This window comes from Enoplosus armatus, chromosome 24 (assembly GCF_043641665.1).
Source record: "Enoplosus armatus isolate fEnoArm2 chromosome 24, fEnoArm2.hap1, whole genome shotgun sequence".
NCBI lineage: Eukaryota > Metazoa > Chordata > Actinopteri > Centrarchiformes > Enoplosidae > Enoplosus > Enoplosus armatus.
Genome location: NC_092203.1, coordinates 2,371,080 through 2,393,760, shown reverse-complemented (window position 1 = coordinate 2,393,760; position 22,681 = coordinate 2,371,080). Strand labels below are relative to the sequence as shown.

Genomic DNA, 22,681 nt, shown 5'->3' with positions numbered 1-22,681 from the left:
AGCCAGAGATGGAAGAAAAAAAAAAGACGCGCAGGCTAAGTGGCTGATAGCGAGAGGAAAGGAGAAAGAAAAATAGGGGGCGGGGGGGGGGAGGGTGGGGAAGACTTCAGAGAGGAAACTCCTCCAGAAAAGAGCTGCAGACAGAGGGTGGAGTACTGAGGGAAGACCCAGGAGACCGATGCAGGGAGAATGCTGCGCGAGGGGCTGAAAGAGAGAATAGAGAACGAGGGATTAATAGTTAATGGGAGGGTAGTGTGGAAGAATCCTAAAATGTATGTGGGAAAGAAAGAAAAGGGAAGGCGTGTGTGTGTGTGTGTGTGTGTGTGTGTGTGTGTGTGTGTGTGTGTGTGTGTGTGTGTGTAGGAAAGAGCAGCTCAGACTAGACCAACCAGGGTTTTGTTATGATCTTCGCGTCTCTGAGTGAAAACAGGAAGATGCCATTTTTAGCCAGCAGCTCTCCTGTTGCTCCCTGGTATCAAGATGCAGCCCCCAGTCTCACGTACACTCTGAAACTGTAGCTACTATAACACAAGATGGATTTATAGACGGCCCTCTCGCATGACAGGATGGATGAAATATTACACTCTACCTGCTCTAAGGTCGAGCCAGCCTCCTCCTTATGTGCTATGTTTTTGTTTTTATTGTTCAGCTTTAATGTTCCTATGTGTGTTTACCAATGGGGGGGGCGGGGGGGGGGGGGGGGGGATTAGCTCTCCCAGCAGAGTCTTTGTTGCCGCTCGGATACTTTAAGAGCTCTTTTTTTCCAGTTTCCCGACATCACAGGGATTTGTACAAAAATAAAATAGAAGTAGAATTATAGAAAAATAGAATTTGTCACCAGGAAACATAGTGTGGACATTTTGTAGTGTAAAAATGTGATGGAGACACTTTTTCTAAATGACCTTAAACTTAGTTTGGCATTTCTGTGCTGCAATTTCTTCACATATACACTTGATACCGATACATCTGCAGTGAGCTAATATCTTCAAATAAATAAATCAGCCCAGCTCTAATAGCTACTTTATGGATTGACTAAAAGTGTTGAGAGTGGGCGGGAGCATATATTATTCTCACACAGCTGAAGATGACTTTTCATCGCCAGCTTTGCATGAGCCGAGAAAAATTGTGACAAAACCTGATTGATTCAGTTTAAGGAGTGGAATAATCTGCTCACCCCATGCAGGAATCCTGAGCTTATTTGAAATTAGAAAAATTTAAAATCATCAAAATTGGAGATGCAGTGACAAAAGGCAGCTTCAGCAGATTTCCAGTTCACCCTTAGCATACCAAGAGTACACGTCGTTTATAATGAATGGGATCATGTGTTCTTGTTTAAAAACATTCTGTAAACCTGAACTTTTAACAGGCAAGTGTGTAGATTTTCATATTGATTTTGCATCGGTAGAAACAGGTCAAACAAGTGTGTGTGTGTGTGTGTGTGTCTTTGTTTCTGTGTGTTTGTGTGTCTGTGTCTGTGTGTAATGGTCTGGTTGGTGTGTTAGCTGGCTGCCTTGGGGGTGTTGTCCTTTGTAAGCTGTGCCATGCAATTCAGCCCTGCTTGGCCGGCGGCAGGCCTGGCCTCGCTCTGTTGTCCGTCTGCGACTGTGAACACACAGCTAATTAGTGCTCCCTGCAGACTGGAGCCCAGCATCTGGTCAGCCTGACACGCACGCACAAACACAGATATGCTCGTGCGTGCGCGCACGCCATGCATGCGTGCATGGGTAATTGCATCATATACATGCAAATATCACATTTGTAGCCACAAACATGCCCAGTGTATCATGCGGAGAAGCCCAAACAGGAGGGGGTGTATGCATCTCCTCTGTTAACAGGCGACGGCTGCTGCTGCTGCTGCTCACATTCCTGTTTTTCTAGCATCCCTCTCTTGCCTTATCATAATGGGGACCCAGCCTGGGCCCTGGGGCCCTGAAGGCTTGTCTCTGTCTGCCTGGTCTTTGATGCCAATCTGAGGGGCAGAGGAAGCCTCCCCCCCCCCTCTTGTCAGACCAGACAAGTCGAACATGGAACGCATTCCTTACAGCCGGAGGAGGGGCGGGGATTAAACACATTCACAGCTGGGGACCCAGTTTACATTGCCTGACTGGTCAGTCCTGAGCAGCAACATTAGAGAAGGCAGAGGTCCACTACCTTGGTCTCAAGGGCAGCTGGTTTACAAAGCAGTCGTTCCTCACTTCCCCGTGCGACGCTGCTGCGCCGACCAGCCGAGCTGCTTGGTTTGAATGCTTTTGTGTCATGTTTGCTCGGTTTAATAATTGATCGAAGTCGGGAGGCGGCAGGAACTCTGAAGAACTCTGACTCAGCGCTTACACAAGTGGCCACTGAACAATGGTCCTGTCTGTAGTGGCTCTGAAGGCTTAATGCAAGAGAGGCCTGTCCAGGAAGTTGCTATCACACTCCTTGCTGCCCTCTTGGAGGAAATTGCTTACTCCTTCTGGCAGATTTAAAGGGCCTGGGAGCAGTCTGTACAATTACTTCACACACTACAGTATGTGACGCTAACACCCGTCTGTAGGATACAGAATACAAAAGCCATATCATTATTTCATGATTTCTCCCTGAACGCAACACTTTCTCTTTGTATTTGTTTCCAAGACACATCCAGGTAACCTTTTTTTAACTGTAAATAAAGGAATATAGTGTCTTTGTGGGCAAAAAAAAAATGCACCGTCCCGACTTGTAAAAATGTAATGAATAAAATAAGTACTCCTGTTTGAGCAAGACCTCATGGGAATGCATGAGTCGTTATCTGAGCAATTATGCATGCTGAATGTGGAATCATGACGAATTGAGCTTGTGGATTTTCCTTAAATGTTTAGAAAATTTGAAGAAAGAAAAGCGTTCTGATGGAGGGATTCAGTTTTACACGTTTCCCCTTTCATTTTTTGAAATTCTACAGAGCAACACGAACAGACAGCCCCCATCCTCTTTTCACAAGTCGTGTATTTTTAGTCTGCAAACCAATCTTAACATCTGTCTTGTAACTCCGTTAGCCTGTCGTGGTGTTACAGTCAGCTCTTGTGTACATGTGACTGTCACCAGATGGCTAAACAACAAGAATGAGGGATGTTCCAATGCTGACTGGATGCCGGGTTGGTCTGTCGCGCTGCTTAGTGTTTGGTCTGTTCCGAGGGAGGAATGGAAGCTCAGAAAGTATCTGAAGGTGCTTTCATGGGTGGGCCAGAGCAGGTCATACTGTGGTCGTCCTTTGGGATAACAGGAAGCGCGTGCTGCAGGCCAGCATGTGCTGTTGTTGTTCGTGTATATTGAGTTAGCTCTCTCCGCGTGGCCTGAAGAATGACACAGGACACAGTGAGGGCTCACGCACCTCTGGACACATCCACGCAAGCAGAATGAAAAGAGCGCAGTGTTAAGATGTAAAGTCATGTCATGGGTCAGTTAACAGCTGTCTCTTGAATATTTGTGGTGTTTTAAAATTCGGAATGAATGAAAGAATGTGCCGCGGTCTGACTTTAGCCTGTAATGTAGCTCACCTCCCGGAAAAACAGAGGCAGTATAAGGAGCCGGTGATTTATGCCGTGTAAACATGTGAAAACGCCTTTGCTTGTGTGCAATTGGTTTAACAGAGCCGTGTTACGAAGGACAAGACCCGGCATGCTCTCTGATCCACTGTGTAAAGGATCAGGATCTAGGCTATGGCTGCTGCTGCTCCGGAGCCATTATTTATTTACCTCCCTTTCTTGCCTCCCGCTCCTTCTCTCATCGCCTTTCTCCTGTCAGCTCGAACATCACTCCCTGTGTCTCGGTCGTCGGTCTGCATGTGGCTAACTGTGGCAACCATCGCATGCACAATACTGTTAACTGGTTTGGGAAATAGTTCACGTCCTAGAGGTGGATATGAGCAGGAAGAGCTGCCGTTTAGGAAACAAAATCTCATTAAAAGGGCAACAAGGAAATGTGGGAATCTGATTTGCTGGTTACAGTCAGGAGCTCTGAATGAATGATGTTCCAGTGTTAATGTACCATTACCCCCCCCCCCCCCCCCCACACACACACATACACTTTGTGGCGTCACAGCATTACGGTAGTTCCCCTCTAAGGCATTAACTTAAGTATTACTGTGAGATCTTTTAGTTCTCGTTTCTCACCTCCCTTCCTCCGTCGGAGTCTTCCCCCCACCCTCTTCTTCTGTAGTTTCTCATTTCGTCTTTGAGTTGATATGTGAGGTTTGTTTGATTGTCCCGTTGCTTATTCTGTAATTATTTCACATTGTCCACACGAGAGCCATTCGAAAGTCTTTTCTCTCCACCTCCTTGCTACCACTCGCTGTCCTCAAGAAATACGAGAAAAGGATTTTGTCGGTCACAGCAAGTTTTCAAATACCAAAAAGGTCTTTGGGCTAGTACTTCCTTCTGTTTTTGCCCTCTCCTGTCTCCTTTACTGTTCTTCTGGAAGAAGGGTTGTAGAATCACTGCAGGGATTTCCTGGTATTTGGTATTACAAGTGCAAAATGTCCCCTAGCTAATGTTTCCCACATTCTATCTCCAGTTTTTTAGAGCGCAAACTCTCACACTGGCACAAAGCTACCTGGATTTTAACTCAAATATTTCCCTCGGCTGAAGCTAATCTTTAATCCTTCCGTGTCCTCATCTCCAGCATTCAGCGGGCGGCTCTGGCCATCTTAGAGCACTACTACTGTGACTTCCCAGTCCACAACCCCGCGTTGCTTTCCGCCTCCAAGTCCCGCGCAGCCAAGCACCTGGCCGGCCTCAAGGTCTACAACGTGGATGGTGAGTTCCCAGCAGCTCCCGCTGAGGGTGAGTGGGACGTCTTTGAACTCCATGTTGTGTTTCTGTCAGTGCTTTGGCTTTCCTGTGTGTTTCCTTCCTAATGTTGGTTTTCCTGGACAAAATATATGCTGGGGTCACGCTGTAATTTTCCCTCTGCATTTTCATTGGTTGCTCATGTGTAGTGTTACTTGATTTAGAGTATTGTTGGGCTGCAACTAACAATTATTTTCATTATCTGCTGATTATCCTCTGGATTTTAAGTTTTTGATTTAGTCATATTATCTATGAAATGTCGTAAAATAGTATTAAATAAATAAAATTTCTCAGAGCTCGCAGGGATGTATTCCATTTCCCTGTTTTATCTAACCAACAATCCAAAACCCAAATATGTTCAGTTTACTGTCACACATGACAAGGAAAATCATCAGTGAACTTTTGGCATTTTTGCTCGAAAATAGTCGATTTTATATTTTATATTTAATGCTTCAGCTCTAGATGTTTTAGCCCATTAACTACAGTTTTTAGATTATTTTCTTCTCGGGATACTTCCTTTCCATTGACTACACCATGAGAAGCTTCATCCCGGCATTTGCAGCTACTTGAGACGTGTGTACATTTTTTTTCTTTCAAAACTGCTCGCAACTGCAGTAGCGCGCAAAAACTATGAAACGTGTCCGAGTTGCTGCCTGTGACAGGATAAGTCTCCCTCGAAACCACATCTCAAGTCTCTGCAAGTTGGTTTTTCCGTGCTGTGGAGGAATGTGCCGAAACAAACGGCTGCCTTGGAGGAAAGAAATCGATCTGCAAACGTATCATAATTTGAAAATTGCAGACAGTCGTACGAAGCTGTAGGTGATTTGTAGTTAATGTGCTTCGACATGCAAAAATACAAGTGTGGTTATTTGATATCTGCCTCAGTACACCCTCTGGTGCCTTTTTGAGCGGGTGGGCTTAAATGTTGACTTTCTCTTCTCCTTATGTGTCTCCTTACACTGACGCTAACCCTATAAGACATCTTTAGAGCTAAACTGAAAGCCTACCTTTTGGACAGTAAGTAAAGGCAACGCTGCTACGAGCTAGAGCACCCTCACAGACTGCTGGTGTCCACTTCTATGCCCCAAAGTCCCCCTCACATGTTGGAAGCCGAACGAAAGCCTCCTTTTCACACAGAAGCAATGAAACACACTCGGATCCACTCACTCTTCCCCACTCCCTGCATGCCACAGGTTGGTGAAAAAGTTCAAAGTCGCCCACACAGCAGCTGGCAGAATGTAACACAAACCCTCCATTAAATTATTGCTCTCCCTTAAGTGTACTCAAGCTTCATTTAAGTGCACTAACTCGACTCCCTCCTCGTTTTTCTTTTTTCTTCTGCTGCCATTTGTCTCCGTCCTTTCTTGTGCCTCCTCTCAAATGTTAGTGGGCGACAGTCGCGGAGATGGCTGATAAATCAATAGCTATTACGCTGCCGGTCTTGTCATTTCTCTCTCGTGTCTCATCCTCCTTCATTTTCATCCTGCAGCAGCTGCTGAGGGACCTCTCTCTCTCTCTCTTGTCTGGAGCTTTTACTTCCCACTCCTGTCTTTCTCTCTGCAGCCGCACCGACATTGTAATAAATAAGTCGAACGCAGGGACAGACAATAATCTCTCCTTGATTAAAGAGTGGTGGAGCCCGGGGGGCACGAAGCGGCCATAACACTCAATTACACTGCATCCAAATGGGCTCAGGTGATTTTATGATGCCTGACAAGCTGTTTGGTCCCCGTATTGTTTTCTCAGCGCTAGATATTTGGCATTGGAAAGGGAATTCCAGCGGATAAAAGGTGTTTTCTTTTTGTTTGTTTTCTTCGTAAAGAAATCCTCCAAAATGTGGAAGGTTTAAAATGCCCAAATAGAAACAACAAAGTGAAATGCAATACACATTGTTACATGTTTCCTGTCCTAATAAAAAGGAAAAAGTTATTAAGCTTTTGTTAAGTGACTTAGTTGTTTTTCGCTGATGCATGTTTTTTATGTTTATGAAAAGGGAACACATATAACAATGTGTATTGTATTCAGAGGTGAGTAGTAACGAGTTACATTTACTCCACTACATGTACCTACAGTAAGTGTGTTTTTGTACTTTCTCAAATATAAAGAGGAAAAAAGAAACTTTTTACTCTTGCTTCAGAAAAGTCATCACTTTTACATTTACATAATTATGTTAAGAAGCTGGTCTGCTGATCCCAGGTCTACTGGAGACATCTAAACTGGCATGATCAACGTTTAAAGACACCGTATTTGCTGATTTATTTGCCAAATCATGACGTAATACAGGAGACAACAAGCAAAGAATGTATATTTTAAAATGTCTTTACTTAGTGGTGTGCTAAGTTTTCGGCAGCGCTGTTGTGTTTCACTTGATTTCTTTGTTTGATTTCTTTTTATTGAGGCATTTTAAAAGGTGGTTAAAAAAACAAACGCATACAAAATTCTAAGTTCACCTACCCCTGACAGTCAACACATGGCTGTCAGCATGAAACATTTCTCCCCCATAAATCCCATCTAAATGCTGTAACACCAAGAGCCGGGTGTGCTGAAAACTCCCTCCTCTCCGGCCATGAATTATTCTGTTCATGCGCCATCCCTGCCCCGGCATTAATAATTCACCCGCGCTGCCTTCTTTTAACCTGCATTAACACCAGGCAGGGTTCATCAGCAGCCTCCTAGCCCACAGTAATTCCAAAAAAAAAAATGCAAACTTTTGAAGTTGCCGGAGAGACACTTCTTTAATTGGATGCCCCGCGCCTCCTGAAGGCAGCGAGTGTCAGAGTAAAGGGAATGTTTGAATATCAATAGCCGTACGCGGGCGAGCTGCGCGCTTTTTAGGTTTTACAGTGATCACAGTGCTCGGAACAATTAAAAATTACGACCTTGTGTGGCTACTCGCGCCAGCTCCCGGGGTTTTAACGTTGCCGGTGATAAAAGGAAATGGGCCGAGGTTTATGTGCATTAATAATCCACCCCTCCACTCCAAAAGCACGTTGCACTCCATGTCATCACCAAGGGATTTCTTTCGTCCTCTCCCTTCGCGTCTCAGGCTGTGACCGGCACTTTACCTGCTAGATTAAGAGAGAGACACTCTCACATGCGGTGACCATCCCTGTCTTATCTGTTTGTCATGACAGGTCCGGGGAACAATGCAGCAGCAGGACTTGCCCACTCCCAGTCCAGAGCCATGATCGCAGCCGCTGCCCGCCGCAGAGACACCAGCCACAACGAGCTGTACTACGAGGACGCTGAGCACGAGAGGCGCGTTCGCAAGCGCAGAGCGAGGTACGACAGGCGGTGACTCTGAAGAAGCTTCGAGCATCTATGGAGGAATATTTAGGCCGAGGAGTCTAAAATTGCCATTTGCTGTGGTTTGACTGGACCCATAATTACTGTCAGTCTCTCACGTCTTAACAAACAAGACAGACGGGGACCACATGACATACCCACAAAAAGTTGCATCTTTAGTAGCAGAATATTCCAGCCAAGAGTCCCACTCGTACCAGCTCAGAGCTCTCTCTCTCTCTCTCTCTCTCTCTCTCTCTCTCTCTCTATGCTGCCTCCACTTTCTTGGTAAATACATCCTGTGTGATGTTAGCAAAGTGAAAACTCTCCCCGGTGATTCCACTGCATGGTGGGTTGCTATGGTAATTGAGGGACCGAATCAACGGGAGGACGGGAGAGACAGCATCCAAATAAAGGAAATCGGACAGGATGTTGTTTGTCAAATGTCATTCCTTGGCTGAGCTACAGTGGGTGGAGCCCGTGCAACCCCACCCTAGCGCCCCGCATATGAACTAGGGAGAAATGTCTCCCTAAAAGTATCAGGAAGGTGGTGTTGCTCCGACCTTAGGCTCTAATCCAAACTTTGCCCGCTGTGTTTCCTCCCAGGCTGGTGGTGGCAGTAGAGGAGGCGTTCACACACATCAAGCGCATGCAGGAGGAGGAGCAGAAGAAGGCCCCAGGGGACGTGATGGACCCGCGAGAGGCAGCGCAGGCCATCTTCCCGTCCATGGCTCGCGCCCTGCAGAAGTACCTGAGGACCACCAAGCAGCAGCACTGCCACAGCATGGAGAGCATCCAGCAGCACCTGGCCTTCTGCATCACCAACAACATGACGCCCAAGGTCAGACCCCAGTCACGCTTCAAGCCAGTTTCACTTGCCTGTTGATTTTATTTGAGCTGACTTTTATTTATTCTAAGATATATCATTCCCCCCCCCACCCCCCCCCCCACCCACTAGGCGTTCCTGGAGAGCTACCTGACCCCAGGCCCCACCCTGCAGTACAGCCGGGACCACTGGCTGGCCCGGCAGTGGACGCTGATCAGCGAGGCGTCGGTCACCAGCGGCCTGAAAGACGGCTCCGTCTTCGTGCTCAGGTGCGTGGACTTCAGCCTGGTGGTGACGTCAAAGAAGATCCCTTACATCCAGATGTCGGAGGAATACATCGACCCCAAGTCACACAAGTTTGTCCTGCGGCTACAGTCCGAAACCTCCGTGTAGGAAACTTCTGCTTTGTTTTTTTATTCCTCGCCCTGTTTCGTTGCTCTCAAATGTTTTCATTTTGGGTTTGCAGTTTTTACTTTTTTGGAATTTTTATATATTATATATGAATCTATATATTACACACACGTTTGAATATATTGATCTTTTTCTGTTTGATTTGGATGAAAACAAAAGGTAGAATCGAGGCAGGATTATGACTTGGACGCCTCGGACACGGTTGTGTGCACATACAAGTATGTGTGAGTGTATGTGAGTGTGTGTGTGTGTGTGTGTGTGTGTGTGTGTGTGTGTGTGTGTGCACGTGTGTCATTTTGTGTCAACACAATCACTCGTTCCTTTTCTGTTTGGGATGCTGTAGCCAAACAAGACGGGAACATCTGAGGTTTTCTGACGTCCCCGCAGAGACTTTGTTGTCTCGGGTCACTCCTTTATTTCCATGGGACAGACTGACAGATGAACCACTAAGGACTGCTATGGCGGGACTCGGATTTTGATATTTGAAGCCACATGGAAACACATGGCAAATATCCTGCCGGCGTTGCCGTCTTTGTCTACAACATTTGAAAGTATTCGGATGTTCTTTTGGATGTCAGCAGACACATAAATGTCCTTCCTTTTCTCTCAAAAACCAAATTAAATGCATTTGACAAAAAAAGACGAAACTCAACATCAATCAGACTTTGCATCAAATGCACATTTATGTATGTTTTATGAATTTTAAGAACACGCCTAAAAAGGATGGAACATATGATCTCAGCCCGCTCAGAAAGGGCGTCCGACTGTTTTCCTCTCGCCACAGCCTCCTCATCACTACTTCAGGACCTCCGTAGAGCTCCGGAGAAACACTTTTCTTGACAGCTGAGATGTCAAACTCCAGCCTAAAGGCGCACAGTCGCACCCCCGTGGGCTAATTCTAGCGGCCAAATCCGGAGCTGTTTCGGTGCACGACTCTTCTGCCAGGTGCAGCGGCGCAAAGTCTGCAACATTTCCACTCCAGTTGGGAACAACACACACATGCTGCGTTAAACACCGGGGCGAACTCGGGAGTGAACCGGATCACAAGAGACGCTCAGAGGTGGACGCATGCCCAAAAACATTTGCCCTGCCTCATTGGTTCAGTAACCTTCTCAGGGCTTTCGTGTCTGCCTGACGTGATGGGAAGGGAAGGCAGCGAGGAGGAGAGACGGAAAAAGTACTACTGATTACTCCAAACCAGAATTCCCAATTTGTCCATCGAAATCAATTCTCATATAAAAGCACGGCCAGTCGCTAATGAAGGCCGGGTTAAAAAGGATGGAATTACCCGTAGCCCACTTCACCACTACGTTTGGTATAATGTTCATTTCCACAGCACGGATTCCATCAGTACAACAAGATTCTATTTTTACCAGAAACAATGATTTCATACTCGTTAAATTTCCTCTTTGCTGTTCTCGTATTCGCCGTCAACAAAACTCAACGCTTCCTGATGTTTTTCCCACATTAAAAGCCTACCCATTAAGGGAAAGCTGCAAGACTTTTATTTTGGCAGTCAAGAACAATTCTGCAGAAGTGTTGATTTTCGTTCACGGCTGCTGAACATCGTGGAACACCCAGATTAGTGCTGTGGAAATGGGCATTGCAGTTGTATCAAGACAACGGGGCAATTGGTTGATTTCGTCTTTCGGGGCTCACAGGGTTTTCTTGTATTACCAGAATGCGTAGTGGATGATAAAGGATCAACAGAGTGTGTATCAATAGTGAGAGCAGCCTGCAGCAGGGCGGAACCTCCCCACCTTCCCAACTGGACTGTCTGGTTTTCCTTCACCACCTTGTCTCACCTCTGTTGTCTGACAAAACGTGTTCACAGTGAATCCCTTGAGGTCCGCCACTTCAATGGAAGACTTACACGCGGGGTGTGTGTGTGTGTGTGTGGGGGGGGGGGGGTTCTTTCACCTGATGCATCTCGTAAAATCCAGAAAAAAAAGTACAGTTAAATTAAGCTAATGGCACTAAAATGTCACTTTTAAATTCCGTCAAAGGCTCACTTTTGACTACTCTGCTCCTGCCGTAACTGATCCGGGAGCAGAGAACCACACTGAGCTCACGAGTAACTCGCTCGAGGAGAACAACACACTGACGTGGCCGTGAGCAGGGTTGTCCCCTGCTGCCCCCTGGCTGGTGAAGCTCATATTGCCAGTTTGTCTGCCTGAGGGCAGCAGCAACATGTTTCCATATGAACCCTAAAGATGCTGTTCATTTTAGCAAAAACAATCTCTCACTCTAAACACCTGGGAAGAACTCCAAAAGAACACAGTCGATTTTTTCCTGCAGTAACAGCAGAGAACTTTTTTAAGCACGCGGTCATATTTTGTACCTGCTGACACATGAACTTTGTATGATCCCAATGTGACTGTGCCTCCTGTTTTTACACTGTATCTATTTATGTAAACAAGCATGTGTGTATGTAAGTGTGTGCGTATGTATGCCATTCCAGTTCATATGACCAGCCCCCCCCCCCCCCCCCCCCTTCCCCCCGTCCTCCTCTACATGCCCACCATCTGTCACGCTGTTGCCAGGTTACAGCCCTCCGTCATGGTTTGTTTTTTTTTGTCGGACAGCGTTATGATGGCGACGTGACATTGCAATGTAAGACATGTTTCGGTTTCACAGCATTAACATTTGTAAAAAAAAAAAGAATAATAATAATAATAATAAAAAATAAACATTTTTATGAACATTTGTAAAACGGCTGCATGGGAGTGTGTTGTGCAGTATTATCTCCATCTATTTACATTTTGGGTGTTTAGTGGGAACACTTACCCAAAGGTGTTTATCATGGAGGTGGAGGAAGTAAATCAAAGCAGGATGGTGGCTGTTACCACCTTCAGCTACCAGGCTTTTTTCTAGAAGTGAGGTCTGCATGCTCAAAACCCAACGTGTTTTATGGCTGCATTGCATTCTGGTGGACAGGGCTTTTTGTGTCTTTTTGTTCGAGGCTTTTATAACGGACTTCTCTGCTGATTGTACCAAATGGTGAATATAGAAAGAAGCCCTTGTAAGTCACCTAATCCTGACATTATTTCTAATTTCTTTGTATTTCTAACATGACTTTTAAAGGTGTAATTAACGGATCAATTATGGGTTGTGATATATTATGGTGTTTCTAATGGATTATATGCTCATTTTGTATTATTTTGATTGACTAATGGTTTAAGGGGCTCAAAACTGTGATGCCTTAGAAGTGCTTGAAGTTTCAATAAGTGTCAGAAATATTTTGTATGTTTTTGGTCAACTCCTTGAACTGTGCATATAGTCCATTGAAAATACGATAATATATGATAAACAAATGAAATTAGCCATTAATTAACCCCAAATTTGAGGTGTAAATGCCTGAATACTGATTGGACAACAAACCCTTTAAAATATAGTTGATTTTCACATGAAAACATGAGACTGTTGCGTCCACGGACGTTGTTCTTTGGTTCCCGTAGTCCGGAGGTTTAAAGGAATCCCTTCAAATGTAATTGATTTGCACCTGAAAATAGTTCACGCTACGGAAGCCGAGACACAATCAGGGTCAGAGTTGATTATCCCGTTGTCACGAGATAATGAACTCTCGGCATAACGCGAAAAGGGATTGTGACCACGGCCGTTCTTTCGTAGAAAAAACAGTGACGTTAACCATTGAACTGCCTTCGAATAAGGGTTTTTCAAGTGTTCCTCTCTCTCGTTCTTCCACACTTGCTCCTCGGCATCTCCATAAGCACCAGTTTCTTGCCCCGGGCTGCGGGCCCTGCGAACACTCTGCCCTGTCCCTGCCCATTAAGCGTCTGGCCCTGCTGTGTGAAATCTCTTCTTTTTTTTTTTTTGGGGGCCTTACTTCTGGTGGCTTTTTCTTGTCATGACGCTCGATGGTAATTGGCTTGCCATCACCCTGTCAGAGCGGCGCAGCCGGGCCTCGTGGGTAAATGAATGTCAGTGTCCGGTGCCGAAAACAAACAACCTCATCCCTCCGCGAGCCCAGGGCGCGGGGCCGCCTGTCGGAACTCATCTGTCCTCGGCTTAATCCCCCACCCCCCCCCCACCCCTGCACCCGCCTGCTCTGTGCAGGACCGGGACGAGGAGCAAGAGGGATGGATCGGGGAGGAAAATGAGGAGCATTTGCATCTAAATGGAATGTTTTTCTTGCCTTCATTCCTCGCTTTCTATTTGTTTGGTAATGACTTGGTTATGTGTGAGAGAGAATCCTTCTATCTACTAGTGGCTTCAGTTTTGAGCAGATATCTACCCCTTAATACATCTCACTCCTGTCTTTTCTTTGTTCTTCGCCGTTTTATATTGAATCTGTTACCCTCACACCCGCTGCGTGTTGCTGTCATCCTTCTTCTCTTGGGATTAAGGAGGTGTGTGTGTGTGTGTGTGTGTGTGTGTGAGAAATCAGTCCTCCTGCCCTCCTTCTAGTCAACGTTCATGTAAAACACCATCACACTTGACACTCACCGGATTATGTAACCTTAAAGGCCCTGGAGAACATCACTGCATTTGCACCATGACACTGTCTGCTTCTTTTTCCTCAGGAGAGAGTGTGACGTGTCGTCTTGCCTCGGGTCACGTTTAAGTGCGCACACACACACACACACACACACACATGCAGTTGAATGTCCTCATCTCAGCTATGGCCATGGATTATGTGTAAATCCCACGCCATGATACAAACATCCTGTTTACACACTGCATCACATCCACCTCCGGGGGAATAATGATTCTTGCATGGCCCCCGTATTATTAATTCATGTCCAGCCGTATGGGTTCAGCAGGAGTGTGTCCGCTCCATATGCAGTTTGTTGGGCCCCGGTGGGCAGCCTTTTAGCCTGTCTCACCCCGACTCCCTCACCCCCCGACTTCCCCCGGCCTCACTGTCCAGGTCCCCTTCTCCCATTAGGAGGCATAATGATGCTGAATTATTCACTGATGTCTGAATAATTCAAGGTGAAAAACCTCATTGACTGAAGGAGAAAATGTGCCAATCTGCTGTCTGTCAGCATCAGTCTGGGCCTTCTTAATGAGGGAACTGAAGTGTGTGTTCTCACACACACACACACACACACACACACACACACACCTTAAAAACAGCAGAGGTGATTCACATTAAAAGACACACATGTAGTCCATATGTACTTTTATTAACGCTGTCATGAAAATGTTCTCAAAAAAGCGCTTTTAATACTTTTCTTTCATTGTAATTCAGGTTTAGTCTATTAACATTTAATATACAGAACTATTCAACTATTCATTTCGTCCTGCATGAATCACAAGAAAACAATTCAAGCATTATTCTACTTAGAAGAACAAAAAGTCATTTATTTTAAAATAGATAGATAGATGGGTCAATCATGACGAACTCACAAAGAATTATTATTTAATTTGCATGTGCATGCAACACAGAAACGTTAATATGCTGATATCTTGATCCTTGGTGAGTACAATTACTGCTTCAGGCACTGTTGCTAACTTTATTATAAACTGGGCCAAAACTTTCCCATGATGACCTTAAATCACTTCTGTTTTATCTACCTAACTATTTAAACCACAGCCTACAGAGTCTAGAATTTTGAATACTTTAGGAGACCATACAATTTTTCTTTTCATTTCTATTTTTTTTTTTTAATTTGAGAAAAAGGGATAACGTTCGAACTTCCAGGACCCCGGCCCTTAACCCTTCAGGTTAGTCATCGCCGTCATCTTCCTCCTCTGGGTCCTGACTTTCGTAGCTGTCCTCTGTGACGTAGCTGTCAGGGTTTTCCTGGTCGTCAGCCGACTCGTCGTCGTCCTCCGTGTTCACCCTCCCTGACAGGACGTCCTCTATCCAGTCCTCCAGCTCCTCGGCGGTGGGCAGGTCCTCGTCGTTGGACATGTCCAGCCACACGCTGTCCGCCTGGAGCACAGACCAACCAAGAAAGTCAGGGTAAGGGTTAATAAACACTTCACTTTGAAGCAGTCGTGGGTTGGAACCATTACTTACGTCCGTGACATTTACCACACCAATCTGAGGTCTGAACAGATCCAACTTGAAGGTTTTCTCCCAGTAAGTGGTCAGCTGCAGGGGCGAGACAAACCAGGCTGATTTAGACAGAGCAGTCACCTGTTTTACATTTGAAAAGAACATGGTTGAAATGTTTTTGGTGCTCTCTTTAGAAACAGGAAGCTAATAATGAGGCAGAACCAGAGGGAAGTCATCGGGGTCGATCCAGACGATGCTGAGCTCCGGGTTGTTGGTGTTGTCTCGGGCCACGTCTTTCAGGATCTCCAGGAACTCATAGCCATCTGGGGACGACAGAACAGAGGAACCCATATCTCACCTGCAGGTACCGAAGCAGAAAAACTGCGAAAACCAAAAGGGAAAAGGCACCCACCTGGATCTTCCTCCTCGGCAAACGCCACAATATGTATTCCATCCATGTCGTCCTCCTGGAAATTGAAACGAATTTACAGAACAAGACTGGTGTTATTTATGACATATTCCTGATGTGGCTTCTCAAATAAGCTTTAAACAATTCTATCAAAATGTGCGTTTAAAAAATAGTTCGGGGGACCAACTCTGTCAGGTTTGGTAAGACCGAACAACTACTCACCCACGTCTCAAACATATTCTCTGCCCGGAGCTTCCTCAAAGTGGCCCTGTGAAGAGCACACTTTCGTAAATGCTTAACCAGGCTTCAACTGCGTTGCAATAACCTTTAGATAAAGATATAAGAAAGATATAAATCTAATCCACCTTCTGTGTTGGTTGACAAACTCCACGATGTCCATCTCTGACAGGGGTCTGCCGGGCAGGATGGCCGGCTCCTCCATGAACGGCTCGTAAAAATTCACCTCGTTCATCTTGAGGGAGAGGTGTTTGGCTACCTAAAACATCGCCATGATTAGCGGACGGAAGATATAATTATGGTTTTTGTTTAATGATTGGATGAACCTCAGTCATTTTCAAAAGCAATGCATTTTACATTGAAAGAAATATACATTATTATTAACTTTGTGCCTCACTCCTCTCCCCAAGTGTGTTCCAAACTGCACGTTTGCACGAGAAGAGTTTCTCATTTCATTATGTTGCTATTCATTGAATATTTTTCAATAGATATGAAGCGAACTGTAAGCAGGAGGAACCTGCTAGCCTGGCTACATCTGAAGGGAACAAAATGAGCCTACCAGCACCTCTGAAGGTTGCTAATTAACACATTGTGGTGGCACAAGATGCTGCTTATGGCTAAGAAACAGTCTGGCACACAAACCCAAAATGTCAAACAATTACTACCTTTTAAAGAGTGTATTAACAAGCAAACGTGTATGAGAGGAGTCAAATGTGGGTTTTACAGCAATATGTGATGTGATGATTTAGACGGACACTCTCAATGCAGGTTAGGATTTTATTTTTATATCAAGACTTACGGATTTATCAAATGTAGCAAAGAACTTGATGTAAGGTTGAAAGCGCTCCGAGGCCTCCTGAAAAGCTTTGTAGTCTGAGAAAAAGGGAGACAGACACAGAGAGAGAGAGAGAGAGACTGATGAGGAGCCGACAGAGACCAAAGTGAGTAAAACAGATCTAAGTGTGAAAGTTCGTCCTTCACATTCCGATCACATTCTTAGCCAAATCCACAGGATGTGATCAGGGAGGCAAGCAGTGAACCCTCGCTTCATTCAATTTCCCATCATGATTGTACTGTCTTCGCCCAAGTAACAAAGTCTCCCTTAATACAGTTTTATACGCTTGTACCGCGCTCCTGGCTCCGCTCACAACAAGGTCACAACCAAGGACCAACCTATCTCTCGACAGAAATAGGCTCCGTAATGAAACTTCATGCCACTGTCATATCGGACCAGATAGCATCTTCCCTGTCTCACTTTTTCTCCCTTTCTGTGAGAGGAACTATAATTGCAGTTTGACCTATTAGACAGAGAACTAGAAGCTATTTAAAGGCTCTCCTGAGAGTGTCGGTCTCGAATCAGGTTTCCCTTTAGCAGCTAGTTAGGCTACGTGGTTATGGAGCTCCATTAGCCTCTAGATCCCATTAGCATCTGGGGAACACAAAATGGCGACTTTATGGGTCGGGGAAACAGTGTAGGTGTATTTTTTTTTTAACCCATCTCACGCTCCTTATCTTTGTTAATGAAGTCACAAAGGCATTGAAACACTTGTTTCGTGTTGACACTAGCACGTGAGTTTGGCGGCAAACTGACATGAATCTTCTCCCTTGAAGTAGCCGATGAGGCGGATGTCTTCCTCCATCCTCTCGAAGGCTCGCAGCTCCATGGCGCTGTTGATCATTTCCACCGGGTCTTCCAGCACCTAGGGGGCAGTATAAAACAGGTAGCGGCCAAGAATCACTGCAAAGCAGCAAAAAACGTATAGCAATCATTCAACATTTTTGAAAATCGGCTTATCTGCTTTAGATGAGAAGATCGACACCACTCTCATGTGTGTCTGTTGAATATGAAGCTACAGCTAGCAGCCGGTTAGCTTGGTTTAGCATAAAGACTGGGAGCAGGGGGAAGTTAGTCTGGCTCTGTCCAACACTAACAACATAACAACAATGAATAGTTTTAGTCCCCTTGCATCTACTCTTTATGCTAAGCTAAGCTAATCGGCTGTCGGCTATAGCCTTAGGTCTATATTTAACATACAGATATGGGAGTAATATCAATCTTCTAATCTACCTCTCGGCAGGTTTGAGGTAGACGTCAACGACAACTCCCAAGGTGCATTGTGTCAAGAAACGTCCAATCGCAGAGCTTAAAATAATTTCAAGAAAACACAATCTGCAGCTTAAATCAATTAAATCAATTTTGGTTTTTGGGTCAATTTTAGATGAATGAATCAAAACATTTATCAAATAGTTTCAATAATTGAAAAGTAGAGGATCGGATATGTTATTAGGTATTGAGAATATTGTTTAAAGAAAAAATTTTAATGGGAATGGGGGAAAATATTTCCAGAAGCACTTTGCAAAGCTATTTCTCAAAATGTCAAACTATCCCTTTAAATGTATTCATGTGAAAATGTCAGATGATCACTTTACTAAGAAGTACCTTCAGGGGAAAACGACATGAAAGCTACTCCCGCTGATTCTTGTATTACTATGAAATACATCATTTACAAGTGTCCTAATGAGGCTGCAGCTGTCCAGAGGATTTCTTCCTTCAATGGCTGACAATATTACACATCTAAAAAGTAGTAGAGTCAGACTTTCCACTCACATCCAACAGAAACTCCACCAGTGTGTCTGCTGAGAGCTCCCCATCAAACTCAATGACACGGTCGTCCTTGAAGACATACAAGCTGCCCACCTCCTCCAGACCTAATTAAACAGCGCGAGTATACATGTAAGACTTCAAGGAAGCGGATTTTAGAGAGGCGTGGCCGTACAGTTTCAGTACAGTACAGGCAAGGAGGGGAAAGTAAAGAAGTCAATAGTTATAACAAGGAAGCGTAATAAGGCATTTTACAGAAAATACCGATCTAGGATCAAAGCAAAACCCGAGCTTAGACATTCAGCATGCACAGTGATGCCACTGATACTGCGGTAGGCTACTGTGGAACGATGAAGACGCGTGAGTCTTACCCAGTTTTTTGGCTACTTTGGCATCCTTCTGGGAGTCCACCATCCCAAAACCGATGTCTTTGTTCTCCAGGACCTGAGCTGTGAGCTGGGTGCATAAGACAGAAATGATTGTGAACCTCTTTATCTGTAATTGTCTGTTTATTTTATGCCATTTAAGCACTTTGATTTATTACTGCGTATGCGGCCGCAAAACTATTAACAGATGACAAAACAATGTTCTGCTCCACAAAAAAACTTTTCAAAAGTGCCCTCCAAAGTAGGCAAACTTTTGAGGCGTCATAAGGCAAAACATTTGGGAACCACTCATGTAGAAAGATGACAGCAAATCATAACTTCTTATCTTTGAAAAAGACTAAGTGAAATCACCTTAAGTGTTCAACAGAGACTCCGTGGGATCAAAACACTTCATGCTAACTAGTTTGGCACTTCGACGCTGTGGATTTAAGCTGGCATCCACAGCTGCGGCTATCTTCGTCAATACGTCTTTTCATTACCGAGGTGTGTGTGTGTGTGTGTGCTGAGAAGCACCCTGCGGAGTTTGCTTGTTAGATGGAAGCTGTGGGAGTCAGGACTGCTTGCCTTTCAGCTGGCGGTGCTCGAGGAGGGAAAACAGATTTAGAAATACCACCTGAGAGAAGAGCCTTGGCTTCGGTTATAAACAGTGCATGAAACATGACAGGAATGCGCGAGTGATGACCGAAAAGGTGGCCCAGAGAACAGATTCAAGGCGTGAAAAACATGGGTCCCCTTTTCAGCTCATAGATAAGAAGGGAAGGGACCCGCTTATTTCTGCTTCACAGCCAGATTGTAAAGAGTTTTGGGAACAAGCTATAATTAACAGAATGACCCAGAAACAGTCCCTGGATACGTGTGAGCCACAGAGGAGCACTGCTCGCCAGTTAAAAGGTAAAACATTGACTGTGTCCATCAAACTGTGACAGTGTGGCGGCTGTGAATCCTACTTCTCTTCACTTTGTGGTTAAGCAGACAGTCGACACGTCAAGGAGACAGGCGGAGAGTGAGACATTAAGTGTCTGCTGTTCCAACCGGGAGGGGATCACTGACTGAACAATGACTTGTTATGACAGCTTCGAGTCAAATGAGCACGGCGGCGATGCTGCAAGTCTGGGGGGTATTTGAGTTGCAGCTTATTGAAACATCTTTATGTTATCAGTGACATCAGATATATCAGGGCACTGCATGTCACAACAGACACCGCTCTCTTCTCGGATCACTAATGACGTCTTCTTGGCAGGATTCTAGGTGTGGCGAACCCAGAGAAGTCAGTGGCAGTGTCACTGGAAAATGAAGGGTGTAGGGGAAGCGCTTAATGTTGAAGCGAGCGGTTGATTAATGAGCCGAGGGACAGAACATGTATCGGTGTCACCTTTTGATTGGTTGATCGTGCCATTTGTCAAGGAGCAACACAGGGAGTCGACGGCCATGCCGGCAGCTCTGTGAGGCCGCACAGTGGTGCTTTGAGCCTGAATGCTAACAATCAGCATGCTAACACGCTCACAGCGACAATGCTGGCGTTTGGCAGGCAGGATGTTTTACCGCGTTCACCATCGTAGTTTAGCACGCTCACCTTTGCTAATTGGGACGAACGCAAAGTATGGTTGAGGCTGATGGGAATGTCATTCATTTTGCAGGTACAAATCAAAGTAAAGCTGAAATTATTAGTGGATTTATTGATTAGCAAATTGGCAACATTTGTCTGGTTTCCGTTTCTCCAATGTGAGTACTTGGCACCACTTTTTAATAAGGCAGCTTTTATTGAAGGACTATAAGTTGCAGCTAGTGGTTTTGTTAATGGATAATTAATAATTCACGTATGCTTTGTAGAAGACTCATAAACCATTAGTAACAACAACTAATTTCCAGGTTGCGACAAGTCCCTTTGACTGATTTTCACAACCTGGCAACCCAAAATTGACCCACCACTAAGAGAGGCATTAGTTGCAACTAATAAACCCTTTGCAAAATGTGACCTGTTATAAAGTGGTATCATATTTCTTTTTTTTTTTAGGGGGGCATTAAAGGGCACAGTGTCTCAAACTTTTGCAATCAACTAAAATCCCATAATGAAGAAAGAATAAGTCTTCCACTAACTAACTCCACAACCACTCTTGGGATTTTGTGTCTCTGAGCTAACTCCTCCGGCGCCCCCTCTTCCTGCGCCCCCCGTAGACCCTCGTCCTTACCTCCAGCACCAGCTCTGTCATCTGGAACCGCTTCTGCAGGCCCTTGTTGGCGGGCAGCGGCTCGTGGTAGAACAGGCACAGCAGGTCGTACCTCTTCAGCGCCTTCTTGTAGTTGCGCTCGTTGACGTCCAGCACCCTGTCTTTCCCGTCGAAATTAGGGAACTCCAGACCTTCCTCTGCGCTGCAGAGGACAACCAGGCGGAAGCACAGGCCGGACAGTAGAGAAAGCCAGATTTGCTGCATTGTTGTTCAGTTGTGGAGGTCGTTTGTGGGTTAGAATGAAGTTTGCAGAGAAATCAAAGAGCCTCTGGAAGGCCCAACTTGAAGAGTGCACGAGATAAGCTTAAATCCATCTACAGTTTTTACCTCTCTGACAAATCTGTATTTCATCACTATTTTCTGCCTATTGCTCTCCTTTGATATCTCTCCCTCTCCACCTGTCTTGTCTCCTCCTCTCTCCGTCACTCAGTCTTACTGCCCCAAATCTCCCAGGAGGGTCTCTCTCTTCCTTTCCTCCTCTTCCCTCCCTGACTGAGAAACTCATCTCGACGGTCCATTTACACGACGATCATCCACATGATAGTCATTCATGCCCTTGAAATAAAGTCAGAAATTAGATCAGAGAAGCTGTAGGACATTTAAACATTAAGGTCACTCTCCAAGCTATCACCATCCAATGCAATGGCAAAAACAAAAGAATACACTACGTCTAGCGTATATCATGTGTGTAGAAAATGGTCGGTGGCATCTAGAGCTGAGTCCATAATACTTCTAACGCCGTCTTCCAACTATAAACCACCTTTTTTTCATTTTTGAAAATGAATTCAAACAATTCATTCCATCAATCCAATATTCAAAAAGTATGAAAGCTATCAAAGCCTTAAATCTATGCACCCTGTGTAACATTTCTGTATGAGCTGATTTGTGATTTCTGTCTGTTTCTGATCCCCTGGCAGTATCTGTTTACGTATGTTTTGTATGTTCACCAAGCTGTTCCTTAATAAAAATAAATAAATAAATAACAATTTTACATCCAAATCAATGGCCTGCAGAACACCAAAGTCTTTGTTTTCCCCCCAATCTGCTCAAAATTCAACAGGTTGCCGTGTGTGCGTTAATACTGCCATCTAGTGGACACTTAACTGAAAGTGTCAAGTGTGATATTGCAGCCGATACAAGCCCACACAGTCTCATTATAGGATTCAATTGGCGTCTGTCGGAGTGTACATAAACCTACTATGTATTTAGATTGTTTTTCTCCCATCGACCTTCACCAAATAACTAAAATAATTTCGGTTTGTTCGGTTACAAGAAATGTTAAAGTTTCACAAAGACATACCTTTGCTATTACCATGGGCATAAAAGTTATATTTATTTCCACTGTTATGGCAGTTTGATCCGGATAAAAGCAGCTGCAGACGTATACAAACTGGGCGATACAGCTGATCAGTTCTCGGCGGACGATCACTTTTTGGCAGGGACTGCGTTCAGTCAGAAGTAATAGATCACAGATCACCGCTTTGTCTCTGCTCTTCAGACAAAGCTGGACGATCGAGGGGGGAAAAA

At 44.9% G+C, this 22,681-nt stretch overlaps 2 protein-coding genes across 2 annotated transcripts in view; one reads left to right on the top strand and one right to left on the bottom strand.

Moving 5' to 3' along the window:
• LOC139306709 (vang-like protein 1) overlaps positions 1–9,306 on the top strand; it is a 42,319-nt gene extending 33,013 nt beyond the window's left edge. Inside the window, exons 6-9 of the mRNA XM_070930659.1 lie at positions 4,639–4,772; positions 7,940–8,087; positions 8,694–8,928; positions 9,046–9,306. Of these exons, the coding sequence (XP_070786760.1) occupies positions 4,639–4,772; positions 7,940–8,087; positions 8,694–8,928; positions 9,046–9,306 (778 nt within the window). The remainder of the gene's footprint in view (positions 1–4,638; positions 4,773–7,939; positions 8,088–8,693; positions 8,929–9,045) is intronic.
• A 5,678-nt stretch (positions 9,307–14,984) lies between these two features.
• Positions 14,985–21,358, bottom strand: LOC139306599 (calsequestrin-2-like). Its single transcript, XM_070930498.1, has 11 exons — positions 21,116–21,358; positions 18,912–18,996; positions 18,547–18,647; positions 17,530–17,638; positions 16,738–16,811; positions 16,067–16,197; positions 15,924–15,969; positions 15,705–15,759; positions 15,515–15,615; positions 15,314–15,388; positions 14,985–15,226 (listed from the first exon to the last, which is right to left on the bottom strand). The coding sequence occupies exons 1-11, from the start codon at positions 21,356–21,358 to the stop codon at positions 15,017–15,019; spliced, it is 1,230 nt and encodes a 409-aa protein (XP_070786599.1). The 3' UTR covers positions 14,985–15,016.
• Positions 21,359–22,681: the final 1,323 nt, after the last annotated feature.

Bases quoted from the DNA above. Each gene is read 5' to 3' on its own strand.
- LOC139306599 (XM_070930498.1), bottom strand. From the start codon at position 21,358: ATGCAGCAAATCTGGCTTTCTCTACTGTCCGGCCTGTGCTTCCGCCTG. The intron at 16,812-17,529 runs GTCAGTTTGCCG...CCTTTTTCTCAG, and splicing joins CTTCAAGGGAGAAGATTCAT to ACTACAAAGCTTTTCAGGAG. The intron at 15,616-15,704 runs GTGGGTGCCTTT...TGTCGTCCCCAG, and splicing joins TGCCGAGGAGGAAGATCCAG to ATGGCTATGAGTTCCTGGAG.